Source organism: Pseudomyrmex gracilis, unplaced genomic scaffold (assembly GCF_002006095.1).
Source record: "Pseudomyrmex gracilis isolate BER0280 unplaced genomic scaffold, ASM200609v1 scaffold_27, whole genome shotgun sequence".
Lineage (NCBI taxonomy): Eukaryota > Metazoa > Arthropoda > Insecta > Hymenoptera > Formicidae > Pseudomyrmex > Pseudomyrmex gracilis.
Window position 1 is genome coordinate 746,835 of NW_018020611.1, and position 16,007 is coordinate 762,841.

At 45.9% G+C, this 16,007-nt stretch overlaps 1 protein-coding gene across 3 annotated transcripts in view; it reads right to left on the reverse strand.

Annotated features, from left to right (window-relative positions):
- The window catches only part of LOC109852293, a 201,522-nt gene that overhangs the window by 183,329 nt on the left and 2,186 nt on the right, over nt 1–16,007 (reverse strand). For 2 of the 3 annotated variants that reach the window (XM_020423331.1, XM_020423333.1), the window contains exons 2-3: nt 10,983–11,837; nt 170–367 (exon numbers count right to left, since the gene is read on the reverse strand). In XM_020423331.1, coding sequence (XP_020278920.1) covers nt 170–367; nt 10,983–11,837 — 1,053 coding nt within the window. Of the gene's footprint in view, nt 1–169; nt 368–10,982; nt 11,838–13,287; nt 14,459–16,007 lie in introns of those variants that run through there. The other variant, XM_020423332.1, reaches the window with a different exon arrangement.

The window sequence follows — 16,007 nt, forward strand, 5'->3', positions numbered from 1 at the left end:
TTCTACGCTTATTTCCCGCGAGTCGAGTTTCTCGGCTCGTGCGTTTTGCTTAATCTCGTTGACAAGGGCGTGAACTTTTTAAGTCCCGCGAGAATGGCGCAGGTGACAGGTATAATATGATACATACGGATGCATAGATGGCACAGAACAATCGTAAAAGCAAACTCACCGTTTCGGACGCGACATTCTTGACTTCCTCCAGCAGGGTTGCGGCAGGTGACAGATACGTCCGGACGAAGTTGTCCAAGTTTCCGTGATAGGCGCACACCAGGATGTCCCGCGCTTGCCGCACGAGCAGATCCATAACACCGTCGCCGTAGATCGGTCCGAGCAAGCTCCGCACTAGAGAAGCAAAGTCCCCGCGATTCTGCAACACACAGCGAGACGCCATTTATTTGGTTGTTAGACACGCATGTACACACACACACACACACAAGGGTCATTAACCGCAAATTTAATTCCCGGATTATGTAATGAAATCGCACGTCGTCACACTAATCGCTCATTGTCAACACACGTCCGGACACCGGAAGTGCGCGAGACAACGAACGAACGTGCGGTCCATTCACATCGTTACGACCGTTGGCACAGGCAAAATCTGTTACCGACAGTTATCTCCCTCGACGTCAGAGTAAACAAGGGGAACGTGAATTGGGTTTCGCGACAAAAGCCCGACTGAAGCTCCCGGGGATGCTCGCACGTGCGCGCGCGGGAGATAAACGTCGATATTGAACCTATAGGTACATACCGCGCGATCAGGGAATCATTCTTCAAACGCGCGCATCTGTGCAAAAATTAAATTTACACAGATATTGTAACGTGTCTCATCAACACCGACATTATCCGCCACTGCCACGGCGTTACTTTCCCACCGAGATTCGAATACCGAGAAGAGGAGGATGAACACACTTGGTCTTGTGTGTGTGTGTGTGTGTGTGTGTGTGCTCGTCTCGATGTGGGTGCATTATATCGAACCGCATCGCCGCCTCGAAGCGCATAAACATTAAGGTTTAGCGAGAGCACACGAGAGAAACGGGGAGGAGAACAGCGCGCGGCGACGTAACCATTATACGTGTGTCCGATCGCCCACGTGTTTCCGCCCTCATGCGGTGCGTGCGGACCGCAATGCGATCGGAGCCAAGTGTTGAGAGCTGCGCGCAGAGACTTTTCGTGAAACCGCATCGTCGCCGAGAGAGAGAGAGAGAGAGAGAGGAGAGAGGGGGGTTTCAGACACGGTATCTGGACGATCTTCACATGAGAAACAAAACCGGATGTGGTTAGACAAAAAAGTTACTCTCGCGCGCGCACGTAAAATGCATCCTAAAACACTATTTTTCGCTTGAACTTTAAGCGGCAGAGTCTAACGCGATTTTAGAAAAGTTCTAAACAATTTACTTGTGTTAATTTCGTCTAAAGTAATTAATGTTAAAAAATTAAAAAGAAATTGCTGACTGTGTAAAAGAGAAATCGATATTATTTTCTTTAGAAAGTGAGCGTTCTTAAAAATGTAATAAATCAAATGTGTACACACATTGTACACGCGGGGTGTTTCGGCAAGTACGGTTCATAACTCACGTTTCTGTCACGTGGTGCCGTCCCACGGGATGTACCGATTATAATAACAGACCGACACGAGTCGGCTCGTCAGTACCAATATTTGGTCACCCGAAATTTATGGGAAAAGGGTAAGTTGCTGCATAAAGGGCTCGTTAGGGAGGGCGCACATATCCCGTAGGGTATTCGGAAGGAGGGGGATGGAAACGGACACACGCAGTGTGGATCTGCATATAAATTAACCGCCGATTCATATACCGCCGGCAAGTTTTAAACGTTCACCTCACGGACACACGTTGCTTTCGCTAATGTATTTACTCGCGCGAGAATAGGCAAACTGTGATTTACTATCGCTGTGAGCGCGCGTGCGCCTATATTTTTCGAATTGCGCATGCAATATTCAGAAGGAGATACCATTAAAATAACATAGGAAACTGCACACACGAGAGAGGTACGTCATTTAACGGAACGTCATTCTTGTCTTAGTTGGTTGAAAATTTGCTTCAAGCGCAGCTAAATGAATAGCCGCCGCGGATTTGGAAGAAACTTATCGGAAGTAAAGCGAGTGACTGCGCGCGCGAGCGCTTACACAATGTACCAGAAGCAACCGCGATATCCATCAATGCTACGCTCCGTTCGGAGCTACGATAATGCAACGGACCACCGTTGCGAGCCGTTGCGAGAGAGACGCACCAGAGAGAGGCCGAGAGCGATAAAGAAACAGGGAGAGAAGGAGAAGAAGCCGGGTGGAAGGTATGCGGCTTGGAAACGGGCATTAATCAATCTGCGCACGTGGAAAGCCGCGGTTTCGCGGGACGGAGCGGTGCCTCACTTGGCTTAATAAAGTTGCAAATCGTTGCATGTACACGTCGTGATTAGACGCGTGACATGCGTTGCGCTATCCGCGCGCATATCTAACGAGGGAACGTACGTACCTATCGTAGATGTGGGGCGCATTTTTTTTGGTTCCGTAGCCGCTGCATTTGTAAAGCAGCATCGAAAAATAAGTAAAACAAATTGAATTTTTGAAAAGTGTATTTTTAGTTTCAAATCAAATGTTTTTTTTTTCTATATTGCGTGTAATATAAAAATATCTGACAATATAATATGCGACCGCTTTAATTCCCGATATGCACCTTGTTATGCGCGCAGTCTCGTTTTATTTTTAGTTTTTCAAAGCACGCAAAATATATTATTGATTAAATTACAATATCCACGAGAGAAACGAATACGTAGCGAATATTTTTGAGTTTCAAATTAATGCATTCAAAAAATTTATGAAACACGTGTGTAAAATAATATTTTAAAAAATTGTTAAACAAAACAATTTTTAATTTTAAATAATTATTTAATATTAATTTACCTTCTGTTGGCGTGGCATTCCCGTTTTATTTAAAAGCGGTGCAAGATATATTATCAGCGAAAGTGAGAAATCCGCGAGTCGCCTTCCCGTAAGAGCGCTCTCGGCTCGCGCGACGAGAGATTAGTCGCTGCGGCTGGGTCGCGGCGACGGGTCACGGCTGCTATACGGCACCCTGTATATAGGACGGTGACGTCACCGCGGGTTACCTACGAGAGCGGAGTGTGTATAAAATGCATCCGGTGGGTGTGTCGCTCCCATACCCTTTGTGACTCCGGTTGGCGCTAGGAGCGACGAGGCCGCTATTACAAACGCCGCCGTTTAATCGCGGCACGAAAGGGAAGGTGATCGTGCGCGACCGAATTCTATTTTGTCAGCTTTAAACTGTAAACCTGCCGGAGGATCAATGTCGTAATCTTATTTCCGAGAGGGAGAAAGAGACGCGCTTTGCTCGTTTTTTTCTCCCAAGAAATTTCAAGAAATTTGCGGATGTAACTCTTTCCTCGACTTTAAAATACAAAATGAGGCTGAATAATGGAGATGAAGTGTAAATATCAAATAAAGATTTCCGAGATCGGATATCGAAGAATAACGAGAGAAGTCAGTATCGCGCGAGAAGTGGAGGGTTTCTATCGCACGTGACAATTTTCCGTGAGTAGGGTGCGCCGCGGCGAGTCTATAGTCTTTCCCATGCGAGGTGAACCTCTCTGCCTGAAAGAAGAAGAGAAAAGGGACAGACTTTCACCTCGACCACGGTCTCGCGCGTGCGCGTCCGTTACGACAATCGCGAGGGATTTTATTTATTCCCCGTACGTGAAGAAGATGACTCTCTCTCTGTCTTTGTGAGCGAGCGTAGCTCTTTGCGACAAGTAGCTCTTCAAACGGAATCACATGAGGAATGAAAAAATTCTTCTTCTTCCAACGGATGAGCACGCACGTTGTGCAAGCTGGCACGATAGCGTATTGATCGACGCTTTCTGAGCAAAAGATCGTATATTTTCTTTCTCTTTTTCTTCTTGATAGAATTTGTTTCTTTGTTCTAGATGTCGTCTATTTTGCTATTTGAAAAACAGCTACGTTGTCGTTTTACATCACAGTTTTGCAACATGAAATGTCTTTGGTTGCACGCAAAAAATCGACATTTGATGTGTAACAACAATTATAAACATTACTCGATTATTTGCGGAACGAAATACTAGACTCTTTATTAAAATGAAAATAGAATCGTACAACGCTTTGACACAGACCATGCCACATGGTGAGCCGTCCTTTTCTCGCAGAGATCTCTTAGTCCCTTGCTATCTCTGCTCGCGCCGTTTCTCCCTACACGACTTCTCGACACTCTCTTCTTTTTTATCTATCCTGATTTTCAACCTTTTCATAGCTCGCTCTATCGCATCTTCACTACTATACGCAATAATTTCGATCAACATCTGTGAACCATGTTCTTAATTTTATTACCGACCGATTCAGTCGCTTACACAATTGAGGCCTTTTTCGACACAAATTGTGCGGCTGCGGCGCACAGAAATATTCCTCCCGGCGACTCGTAGGTGGAAACTCGAGTTTCTCGTGCCGATCGTTTGCAAGAGCAACCACCTCTTGAGTGGCATGGGAGGCGAACGCACCATGTTCGTTCATCCACTCTCGCTCTCATCCCTTTCTCCCTTCCTGCCGTCTCTCTCCCTCTCTCTCGTTTCTATCTCGTCGTTTCTTTCTTTTTCATCTTCCTAGCGTTTTCAGCTTACTCTGTCTAGCTGTTTTTATTAACCAACCTGAGCCAACCAACTGTACACGCTCCTGGCATGTACGATACCGCAAATATTTGTCCGCCGATTCTATGCCGCTCTTATAGATGGACGGAAACCAGAAAGGTCATTGCTCTTTGCAAACATCGACAACTGCAATGAGGACTGTTATAAACATGATATATACGTATATATGTTGCACGTACTCTCTATGCACACATTTATTTATATAATCATCTCGTGATTGTATTAAAGCAGTAAACAACAAAGCGCGCATCTGAGTGTCTGAGAACTAGAACGGGACATTTTGTACAAATTGATTCTGCGAGCGTCTTTGTTTCTCTCAAATAGATCGCTCCGGAATTTACCGCAAAACCTCATCAAGCCGCGGACAAGCAGCGTTAACTTAAATTACCGATGTAATACTCATGGACAGTTGCGACAATACCCGTTCGGATTTAACGTGCGATTAGACCCGAAACGTGACTGCCAATCGCCGGAATATTAGGCTAACTCAACGGGAGGACGGGAGGCAAAAAATTGCAACGATGATTAGCAATAATTGCCCGATAATCATAGTAATGCATCTCTAGTTTTGCCTTACGAAATTATGCTTGTGAGTGAATCACGACGCGCTCCGCTCCGCGGCTTGCGTCAGAAAGTTCGTCTTACATTAAAATTGCTTTATTATGAAGAGCAATATTCTTTTTTGTTTTGTTTTCTTCTGTGTGGCAAGAGATGACGTCTCTCGAGAGAGAGAGAGACGTTGAAATCTCGCAGTGAACCCTTTCTCGATCGTCTCGATCAAAATTCGCCATAAGAAATTCATGAACCGCACATTACAACTTTCCCTGTCCAAACGCTTCCGCGTCGGCGAGAAAGTTAACACCATCGATGATTCTATAATCGCGATATATCTTTTCAATACGATTTTTGCTGAACAAACACATCAAAACTGTTTTATATCGCCTCCCATATCGATATATATATCTCGCGTCCTTGCATCGCGAGACGTTATTAACTTCCCCGATAGATAACATTGTTATGACACAAATTGTATCCGAGTGTTACTCTGCAAAATTATGCCGATATTGCCTTGTCTCTCCCTTTACTCGAACAGGCAATTGCACGCGCGGTAGAAAGTCAGAGACCGCACTGCGCTTTTTTTCATACGCGTGGTGCATTTATTATATCGATGACATCAGCCGCCATCTAAGCAAAGCCAAGTCTCTGTCTCCCTCTCACTCTCTTTCTTTTTCTCTCTACCTACAAAGTATTATTTGAAAAAATGACGTCACGCCGCGAGCATTGCGATATTACGCTTCGCTATACAAACAAGAAAGTACACGATGAACGTGCAATTGGTCTTTGAATTTATTTACACGCCGACCGCGGCACATCTTATCCCAACATTCACCCTTCTTTTCGTTCGTCCAGTTTAGCGAAGGCACGTTTCGCGATTCCAGAAAAATGTCGCTCGCATTTGCGAGACTCGCGATGCCTACATCCGCTCGCATCTCGCGTCGGCGACTCTTTTACGTCTCGGAAAGATAAATACAGCGTTCCACTTTCCTCGCGCGCGGCGCAATAACAGCGTGTCTTACGTTATACCCGCCTTTCTTCCACCACCGAGGGCTTCAATCATAACGGCGAAGCTAGGCTCCATAAATTTGTCACAACACGTGAAGGCAAGTATACGCGCCGACCGATACGTATATACACGGTACACGCGAGCACGCGGAGCGAGCGCACGATCTCCGCCGTGGCCGTGCGAGAGCGAGGGGGTCGTGGCTGGTATATACGCGAGTATAGAACGGCTACGACGTGGAAAATGTCATCTTCGTGGCGGAAGAGGAGCCCCGGAGTGTGCTCCAAGCGTGGGATGTGGGTCGCGGAGTCTGGGTGTGATCCACCGGCGTGCGAGCGAGCGAGCGAGCGAGAAGAAGGAAGAAGAAGAGGAGACCGAAACGCGCGCGCGGCTTCGCGTCTAACGACGTTGCAAGGCGCGACCCGCGGGGACACTCACGTCACGCCAATAATGACCGGCTATTACCTAATACCCGTGCAAGAGCCGAGCCCGTAATTTTCGATGCCGCACGGACGACGCCTTACACCGTTGACACAATGCACCGCGCCGGTAACGCGGTATCGAGCTCGGGAGTCGGTCACGTCGCGACTTCCATGCGGACGCAGCTGTGCGACAAGAAGCTCTCGCATACTTTGGTTTCCCGCGAGGGTCATGAGCGCTCTCACAGCGATTGTTATTTTCTCGCAAGCAATGTTTTGTTACGTCGCGGAGACACGACGAACAAGATAATTTTTTTCGACGCGCGCGTATGTAACAAAGAATTCATGTGACGGGACGTTCGAGTATCCCCCGACCTCGGTGACGACGCGAGCCATTAATTACCGGAAACGTGACCCGTTCGACGCGTAACGATGACGCGAAGCGGCGATCCGTTCGCGCATTCGAGATCGAATGCGGGCTTGCGAGATATCGTCGTATCACGACTATCACGAGACCGCGCGCGCGCTCTACGACGACGAGATGTCCGCTGTCAAATCACTTTCTCCCGCCGAACAGACGTTTCGTGGACAGTTCTCATCTATTAGAACAGCGGCACAAATGAATCGAATCGATTCATTGTTGATCTCGCGGTATCCAAGAAACTGATATAAATGTGAGATACAAGCGATGCTTCTCAATAGAACAAAAGTGACTTGTGACTCAGTTGGTCCGTGCGGGGCTAGTAACCAAGAGATCTCAGGTTCGAATCCGGCTGAATCGGTTTGAATGTTTACAAGTCAATCTCTCTTTCTCCCTCGGTGAACCGGCAACTCACCGTATATATCTGTCATGAGATTCCTCTAAAATAGAAGTGTTTGCACTTCTGGTGGTTCGCAGCCTATCTAAAATTGTAGGTGCCTTATTATTCTAAATCCGCGCGAGAGAGTGTAAAAGAGAAATGCCAAGACCTTTATTAGTTAATAATAATCGACACTATTGACGACGAACTACATTCTCACGCTGATATCTGATGAGAATCATGTCTGAAATGTCTGTATCAATAAAAAGTGAGTACTAGCTAAGAGGGTCAGAAAATTTATTTTTTTTCAGGCTCGAATTCTGGTCAAAGTGGAATTTTTTTGAGTCCACACGATCGATCGGATACATCCTCCTCACATGGGTTCCATTCGCGACTCTTTTGGACTAATGGGAAAGAAAAGTCACGGTCAGCCAAGCGGAATCAATTTTAATGGTCGCGCGCGGTAAGCCGCAAAGTCTCTTTAATGCGTATCATGAATACTTATGAAAACGGATCGGTAAACCGCGAAATTTAATTGGTTCGTAGCTACGCGCGCGCGCGCGTCTCTCTAAATCGCCGTCGAGAGCAAGAAAAGCCTGTGCGACCTTGAAAGTCGAACCAAGCCGCTCCTAACCGGCGCGCGGTGGTTGAACACGATGTGAAACACGTAACACTCGCTGCTGCTCCTTGATTCGATTCGAGCCGAGGCAAACACGATGTAAAACATATATTTAACGGTAGTCGGGTACCGTAGTGCGCGCGAGGATTGTAATCGTATACGTTTAAAGTGGTGGGTATCGAGTGTTGCTGTTCCGCAGTCGGGGGAATATTAATGATGAGAGCACGCAGTCATCTCGGGAAAGTTCATCGACTTTCGTTCTCTTCGTGTGGTCGCGCGAGTTGTGCGGGAAAAAAGTTGGTATCGCCCGTAAGTTATATCTGCCTTGAATCACGAACTTGAAGGAGCAAACTCTTACACTCGCTTTAATAAGTATACAATGATAAACAATCTGCAAACATAAATTATTTCGAGTCGCGGAATTATTGTGAATGTTTTTTATGCACCTTTTTCGTTATTCGGAAATTGTACAAAGTAATCTCGGCCGATTCTCATTGTGTTTCTCGAACGAGCTCGCCTCGCGCTCGATTGTCGGTTCGCTTCGTGCTCCGTTCGTTGCGGCATGATTCTGCAATTACAAACGGCCTGAGCGGACCCCTTTGGGTACGCACGAGCATAACCCGGAAATCGTCCGACACATCGGGCCTCGCGATGCACCGAGGTCCGCGAACGTTGACACCTTATTATCGCCCCGCCTCGGGCTGTGATCGTCAAGGAAGACATCGTTCTCTGCGCTCCTCTCAAGCCGCGCTGCGCCGCGCGGCGAAAGTCCCGGGCAGAAAAGAATGGCCCGCTAAACTATATTCCGATCGGAAGTCACGCGGAATAATCCCGGCTCGGCGGGCGTCGCGCGATTCGATCGCGGCACCGCGCGGCCGGAGCACCGGATAATCTCGAGGTGCCAGCCACGGTTCAATGAACGATTCCTGAATGAGAATATGATGATACACTTTGAACGACCTCTATAGCGCGGAATTATCGAAATATATAAAGAAGTTCTCGGGGAGAAACTCGGTCAAACCTCGCGTCCGTCGAATCTTTAGAAATCACGAAGTGGTCAGTAACAGAGACAGGAACGAAGTAAGAGATTGATCAAAAGAAAAGAAAGAGAAAGAGAGAAAGAAGCGGGTGTGGGCAACGAAGTACTTACAACCGGCGCGGCGTGCAGGTAATCATTTTCCGCGACTACACTTTCACGACTGATGATCGGGTAGCGTTTCAACAGCGATCGGCACTGTCGGCCGGCCAGATTTACGCCATCCCGTAATGTGCGCGTGCGTATACGCACATCATGCACGCGTATATGCAACAACAACGCGCGTCGCGAGCACTGCGTTATGCGAGCGCACGATGAACGTTGAAGCGAATGCGCGCAAAGCTAATGCCGGTATTATAAACGCAACCACCTCGTTGGTGTACTACGGCCACGCAGCTCCGCTATACATCGCCTCGAGACTTTGCCGTCACTTGTCCCGGGACAAGTGGAATGAACTCGCACGCACCCGTAGCATTTCCGCGAGACGCGCTGGCTCACCCGCTATACTAAAACGAGATCCCGCTACACGCACGTAGATTATTCTAAATTGATAACATCGATTTCGAGCGCGTCAAATCGCGCGTATAATATTCCGACGTCGGTTGTTACAGCGCGTCAAGTATAAAAATCGCGTCAATAAAAAATTTATTAAATCATTCTTTTAAGATCTTCAGTGTGCAATGGCAATTGTTTCGTATTTTCTTTCTTCTCCCATTTATATTATAACGAATTATATATTACAAATTTTGTTTTACAGTTTGTTTGATTGTTGTATCGTGTGTTATTGAGAGATTTCTCATTGTGTGTTCTTAGAGAAAGAGATTTTGTATACATAATGACTCTCCCTGACACAAAAGTGGCGTGGTCGCCGGTGCACGACGCCCGATGTTAAAGTACACGTGGTGACTTTCCAGCGACCGCGCAACCACACAACCGTGGTCCAGATAGATCACGTCCGATATAATTAATGAGCACGACCCGCAATTCTCTCCCATACACACCTTTCCGGCTCACCGGAGTCTGCCCTAACAAGTACTCTCAACGACAAACCTAAGTTAACCCGTGAAGCCGAATTGTGTTCACAGTGAGAAAAGCCTTTAAGTACCCGCGGTTTAGAGTTGACGCTTCTCTCAATTTTTCTACCAAAACTTGGCAGTTACTTAGGATTTTTGTATACGAGAAGTTTGTCTAAAGAGTCACATTGTTATCGATCGAATAATTACATCCCTTAAACATTTTGAAAATTAAATAACCCCAATTGTAAGAGCAAACGTTGAACTAACAAAGACAAAAGTTGTCGCTACTGAAAATCTGTGGTTTTTTTAATATAATAAATTAAAAGAACACAAAAAACTTGGATTTTTGGTGAATAACTTCTAACAGATACATTAACGATGATAAGCGCGGTCTGCATTAATGCGAATAAGACAAGTGACTTTCGTTCTATGCGATGTGCATGAATGCGAATAAGTCAAGTGGCGCAAGGGGCATGTCTCCAGACGAGGTCGTGCAGAGAAAGTTGAGATGCTTAAACTTTCAATCAGGATGTCATAAGCGTTAGGCGAAGTAACGCTCTGTATCAAATATATTCGCCGAGTCATGTTTTCGCGCGCGCATTGTCACCGACGAGAGACGCAACCGATAAAGAATCTCGCGCATTACGCCTATACAGCGAATTCCATAGCGCGTGGCGATCTGTTGAATAAGATCGATTCAACGCGATGTGTATACTTATTCGTCACGATGAATATTATTAATTCAGCGCGAGTTTATATTGTAACAATTGCAAAAAAATTTAATTTTTCTTATTATCGTTAGTTTTAATTTTATACAATTTAAATGGCGTGAAAAAACTCACCGCGCAGGATGAAGCAACTGCTAATGTTGTTTCCTCATCGACCGCAAACTCCTTTTGTTCTTCTCCGATCGTTAATTCCGAATCAAGATCCAGCGGAGTTTCGATTGCTTCCGGTACTTCTGCTATCAACGTATCGCTCGAGTCGCACTTGTTCAGATTCATGTCGTCTTCTGTCTCCAGCGTCTTGAGAAAAACAGGTGTGTTTTCCTCGTCCGTGCGGAATTGTTCCGATTCTTTCGTCGGAATTTCCTCGTCCGAGGCGCGTTGTTCCGGATTCGCATCTCTGACGCCTTCGCAAAGAGACGTTCTGCTTCGGCTAAGATCGCGATTCTCGTCCGACAACAACCTAGTGAGAGCTTCGTTCGGAAACTCCTCAAGATTCTCGCCTCTCAAGAAACTCTCTTCTGTTTCACGCGCGGAATCTTCGACGGGCTCAGCAGCCTGCTCGAGTCTCTCTTCGGGGAATTCCGTGTATCTCTCCGGAGGCTCGTCACGATCCTCCTGATGACTCGCACAGGTCGGAAAGTCCTCTAAGTACCACGAAGTGCAGTTCTCCTGACGTCTCTTCTCAGCGATGCTCTCATCGCCTTTCGACAGCGCACCCTTGCACTTTCTCAGGTAGCTCTTCACTTTCTTGGTCTTGCTCTTTCGGGTTTCCTGGCTGCGTGGCAAGACATTGTCCGCGCTCGCGTCCGTAGGTATTACTTCTGTGGGCGGTTTTGTCTGCGTTTTCTCGAAATCTTGCGCTTCTTTCACTTTGGCATTCACGGTATCGTCGAAGAGAGCGCAGGAATCTTGCTGCTCGGTAGTCCATGTTTCCTCCTTTTCCGGTGGCCGGCGATCTGCCGGTATCACCTGCAATGGTAATAATTTAAAACAAATCAAACTTTATTATTGTTTGTCCACATTTATTTCATTTATAACATAATTGAATTTGAAATCAATTTATACGTAACGTGAAATTTCTGAACTTTTACATTTTCAAGAGTATAAAAAAAAACAAGCAAAAAAATTTATGTACTTTTATATGTATAAACAATATTTACTTAATTACATAACAACAACAATAATTAAATAAACTTGAGCCAATAAGTCAAAAACATTTGCAAATAAGATTTGATTAAAAGACAGTTATAAGAAACACTTTTATAGGAGAAATAGCTATAAAATATTAATATAATTATATAATTAATAAATACGAATAAGCTAAAACTACGATTGACAATAAATAAAACTAACTAATATAAATATAATAAAATTAATTTACAACATTAAATATTTAATATTATAAAAGTAGTAGTAGAAAATAATTAATAGTCATAGCGAAAGAGAAAAAGAGAGTGAATGAGAATTAGAGAGAGAAAGTAAGAAAGAAAGAAATAGAGAGAGAAAGTAAGAAAGAAAGAATGAGAAAGAAGTATTACAGAAAGCGTACTTTCCTTAAATCTTTTGGCTTTCTTATCTTTCTACATTCAGAAAGGTACGCATAAAGTTGCATTTGATCTTTCACTTCTTTAGCATCTATATCATATTTTACCAAAGAAAGATCATTAATTCTCTCTCGATATTTGTTTGATTTCTTTTTTTTCTTTTTAGTGACAATTTGTCTACGTCTTAATTCGACGTTCGAGATATCTCTCCAAGTGTAGCACACACTGCCAGCCACTTGAAGAGTCATATTGTCAAGCATAGAAATAATCATATTTGTTATTTCGTACGGCAATGACGTTATGAAATCAATTTTTTTTTCATCGTAAAGTCCGATGAACCTCAGCATTTGCCTGAAGTACTCCATTGTCATCAGGAAGAGCGAACTAATAATGACTTGACGGCCACTGAGGACCCCTTTATATACCCACTCTTCCACCACCTGGACAACGGAAGTGAGGTAGTAGGAGGGAGGAGGAAGTAAGTGGTGGTAGAGACGAGGGAGAGGGAAGAGCGGAGATGGTGGAAAGAGGGGGAGGAAGCGGGTAAAGGAAGTAAGCGAAAGAAAGCAGATGAAGGGAAGGGATGAAAAGAGAACTTATACGGAATCATCGCACGACTCTTTTGATTTTTTTCAATACATATCTCACACTCTAAACAAACAAACACATTTGTGAAATTTTAAGGTTTTGTTTTAGAAAGTAACAATTTTATTAGATAACATGACAAATTATGTGTGTGATTCGTCGAAGTCTTGCACCAGCAGTTGTTTATGAATAAAACTACTACACGCATTTAAAAAATCGCTTGCAAATGAATAACTTTTTTTACTTTATACCATTATAGTTTTTGTTATATGTGATGGAACGAGCTGTACCTTTTTCCGGCGCAGCAGCTTCCAATCAAAATGACTCATCTTATTCAGTTTATCTTTCCTTATCTTCACCAATTCTGTTCTTGTGATTTGGTTTTTTTTCTTTACGGTCGTGGGCGGAAGAAAGCGAGTGTTGAACTCCCGGTCACGTTATTCTCACACGTGCGACGTAACTAGATTTTATTTGTGCTCTTCAGCGTGGCAAACGACGACGACGACGACGACAACGAGAATGACGACACGGGCAAAGGGCAGAACGAAATGGCTCGGGCGTTGCATTCCTGGCACAGTATCCCGGCATCGCCGTTCCGTGAGGTTCTCCGTATTCTCGGGCCGCGCGCCCGGGGATACGTGTCCTTGGTGTGGACAGCGGCATCCGCCCACCTTCGAACGCATGCACCGGGATATGGCTCGGAACCGACCGAGAGCGCGGGAATTCGCTCGCGGAGAGAAGTACCCGTCAAGGTCCCAAACGGGATTTCATGTTCGAGAGACGCTTCTGACAGTCGGACGGTTCCACGTCCATGAGGAGGAGCACGAGCAGGTTCGTACGCAGAACCGCCTCAGGAAAGGTCCCCGCCCTTCTCACGGGGAATCACAAAACGTTCGCGATCACGACCGTTACGATGAGAATTATATTAACGATCAAACGATTGTCTGGCAATCGCGTTCCGGAAAATAATCGTGTCGATTGCGAAAAATCCTGCGCGACACGCGGCGACGCAGCGAACAACGACATTCTGTTAAACTGCATCATACACGATGCCGCACGTACACATAGACGCACACACGTACTACTACAACAACGAAACGTGATTCCGGAACAGTCGTGTGAACCGGGTCGTGAGATCACTTCGTAATTTTCAGGAAGATTTACACGACACTTCGGAACGCTCGCGTCGGCGTTGCGCTGGCGACGCAGAGAGAATCCATATCGCCGAAAAAGGTATACATTCACGCCCATGAAATTCACATACTCGAGTTAGCACGAGCGTCTTTTTTTGCCGAGTTGCGGACAGGTCGTTCAAACATCTTCTCATCTCTACATCCGCCCACTTGGTTCAAGAAAGGAGTCAACATCTTGTTCCGAGACGTCGCGAAGATCCGCAACTGGAGCCATGCTGCCATTTCTCTCGACCACCCCGCGACCGGAAAAACAGTCTGTGCGCGCATCATACAAGTCATCATACCTCTCGCTCGAGCGACACGATGTATTTATTCGTAAATCACCTTTTTCCGCTGATAATTCGAACTCCCTGCGAGTCAACAACAATTCTGTCTCTCTTTCTCAGCAGACGCTGCTTCTTATTGAGAAGCGTCACTTGCATCCAACTTTTTTGTCGCGCGCGGAACAATCTCCGTCTCTCCCTCCGCTTGTTTGTTACCCCTCACTTCTGATTTCAACAGAAAAGAAAACACTCGCGCACAAACACTTGCTCGGACTCTATCGACTGACCTGATTCCGCGATGAGGCGCAGTTTAAACGCGCACCGTTCAAGCGGCGCGTCCGACGCGGCGGCAGCGGCGGCGGCGGCGGCGACGGCTTTCTCGCGGCTTGTCGGAGGTGGTTTCAGCGAACCGTGCGGAATCGCGCGCGGGCAAACGGGAACGAGGGTGGTCGGCGCCATCGGCGACAACAACAGTTGGGATGCATCTCCATGCGCGGAGGATGCAGGGCGGCGTACTGTCAAAATATTCGTCAGGCAATTCCGCGGAGCAGACGCGGAACGAGCGTAGCCGGCCAGGGAATACGGGGCATGCGTGATGATGACGCCTATCTGCTCGCCGTCGTCGTCGCCACTGCCGTCGACGTCGACGAGGGGAATATAATCGAAACTCCCCCGCCTCGACCTTCGCCGCGACGCGGAGCTCAAGCGGCCTGAATGGAGTAACGGCGTGGCGTGTTCAACGATCTGACCGGACGAAGGCATTACACTTTCGTTTTTCTCATACGGATAAATGACCGCTAAAAAAAACCTAAAGTCTGCCACGAAAAGTAGATACATAGAATAATTGCACAAGTTTTTGTTATAAGAAGCGTTATTTAAATGTGTGTAGTACGTAAAGCTTTATGATTATTTATAACGTAAGCATCGCGTGTGCATTCTGATTGAAATCGCAGTTGCGTGGATAACGAGCTGCAAGAACTGCAGTACTTTTTTGCAGAAGAAAAAAGAAATTTATAATGAGAGAAATCACATTTCGTCACGGTAATATGAGAACCGGAGAATGCGCTTCAGGCGCGCGTCTACGAACCAAACGCGTCTCGAAAATATCAAGGCGATCAACTTCAGAACGAGTATTAAACGCGATTGCTACCGAACGATGATGCGTTTCAATTAACGGAAACGCGGAAAAGATCAAAACACGGAAATTTCTCGTCAAAACATCGCGCGTGATGAGAAAAGACAAATGCTCTCTGTGATTAGCGATAATTGAATAATTATACAAGATTATCGCGAAAACATATAATTATACAACGTGCGAGTTGCAAACAGAAAAGCTGTGGATTATCTCGGACGAGATAATTAACGAGGAAGCTAATATAGGACCGCTTACACAGACCTGAGTTTAATGCGTTCTGGAAAGAAACCGAGAAGACTCGGCTTCATCACTCGCCGGGCAAGCGGAAGAAGATCAACATCAATAATCCGGTAACGTCCAGGGCAAAAGGAAACAGAAGAAGCCGACGACGATCCACCAAACGGACAACAGTGTCTGTG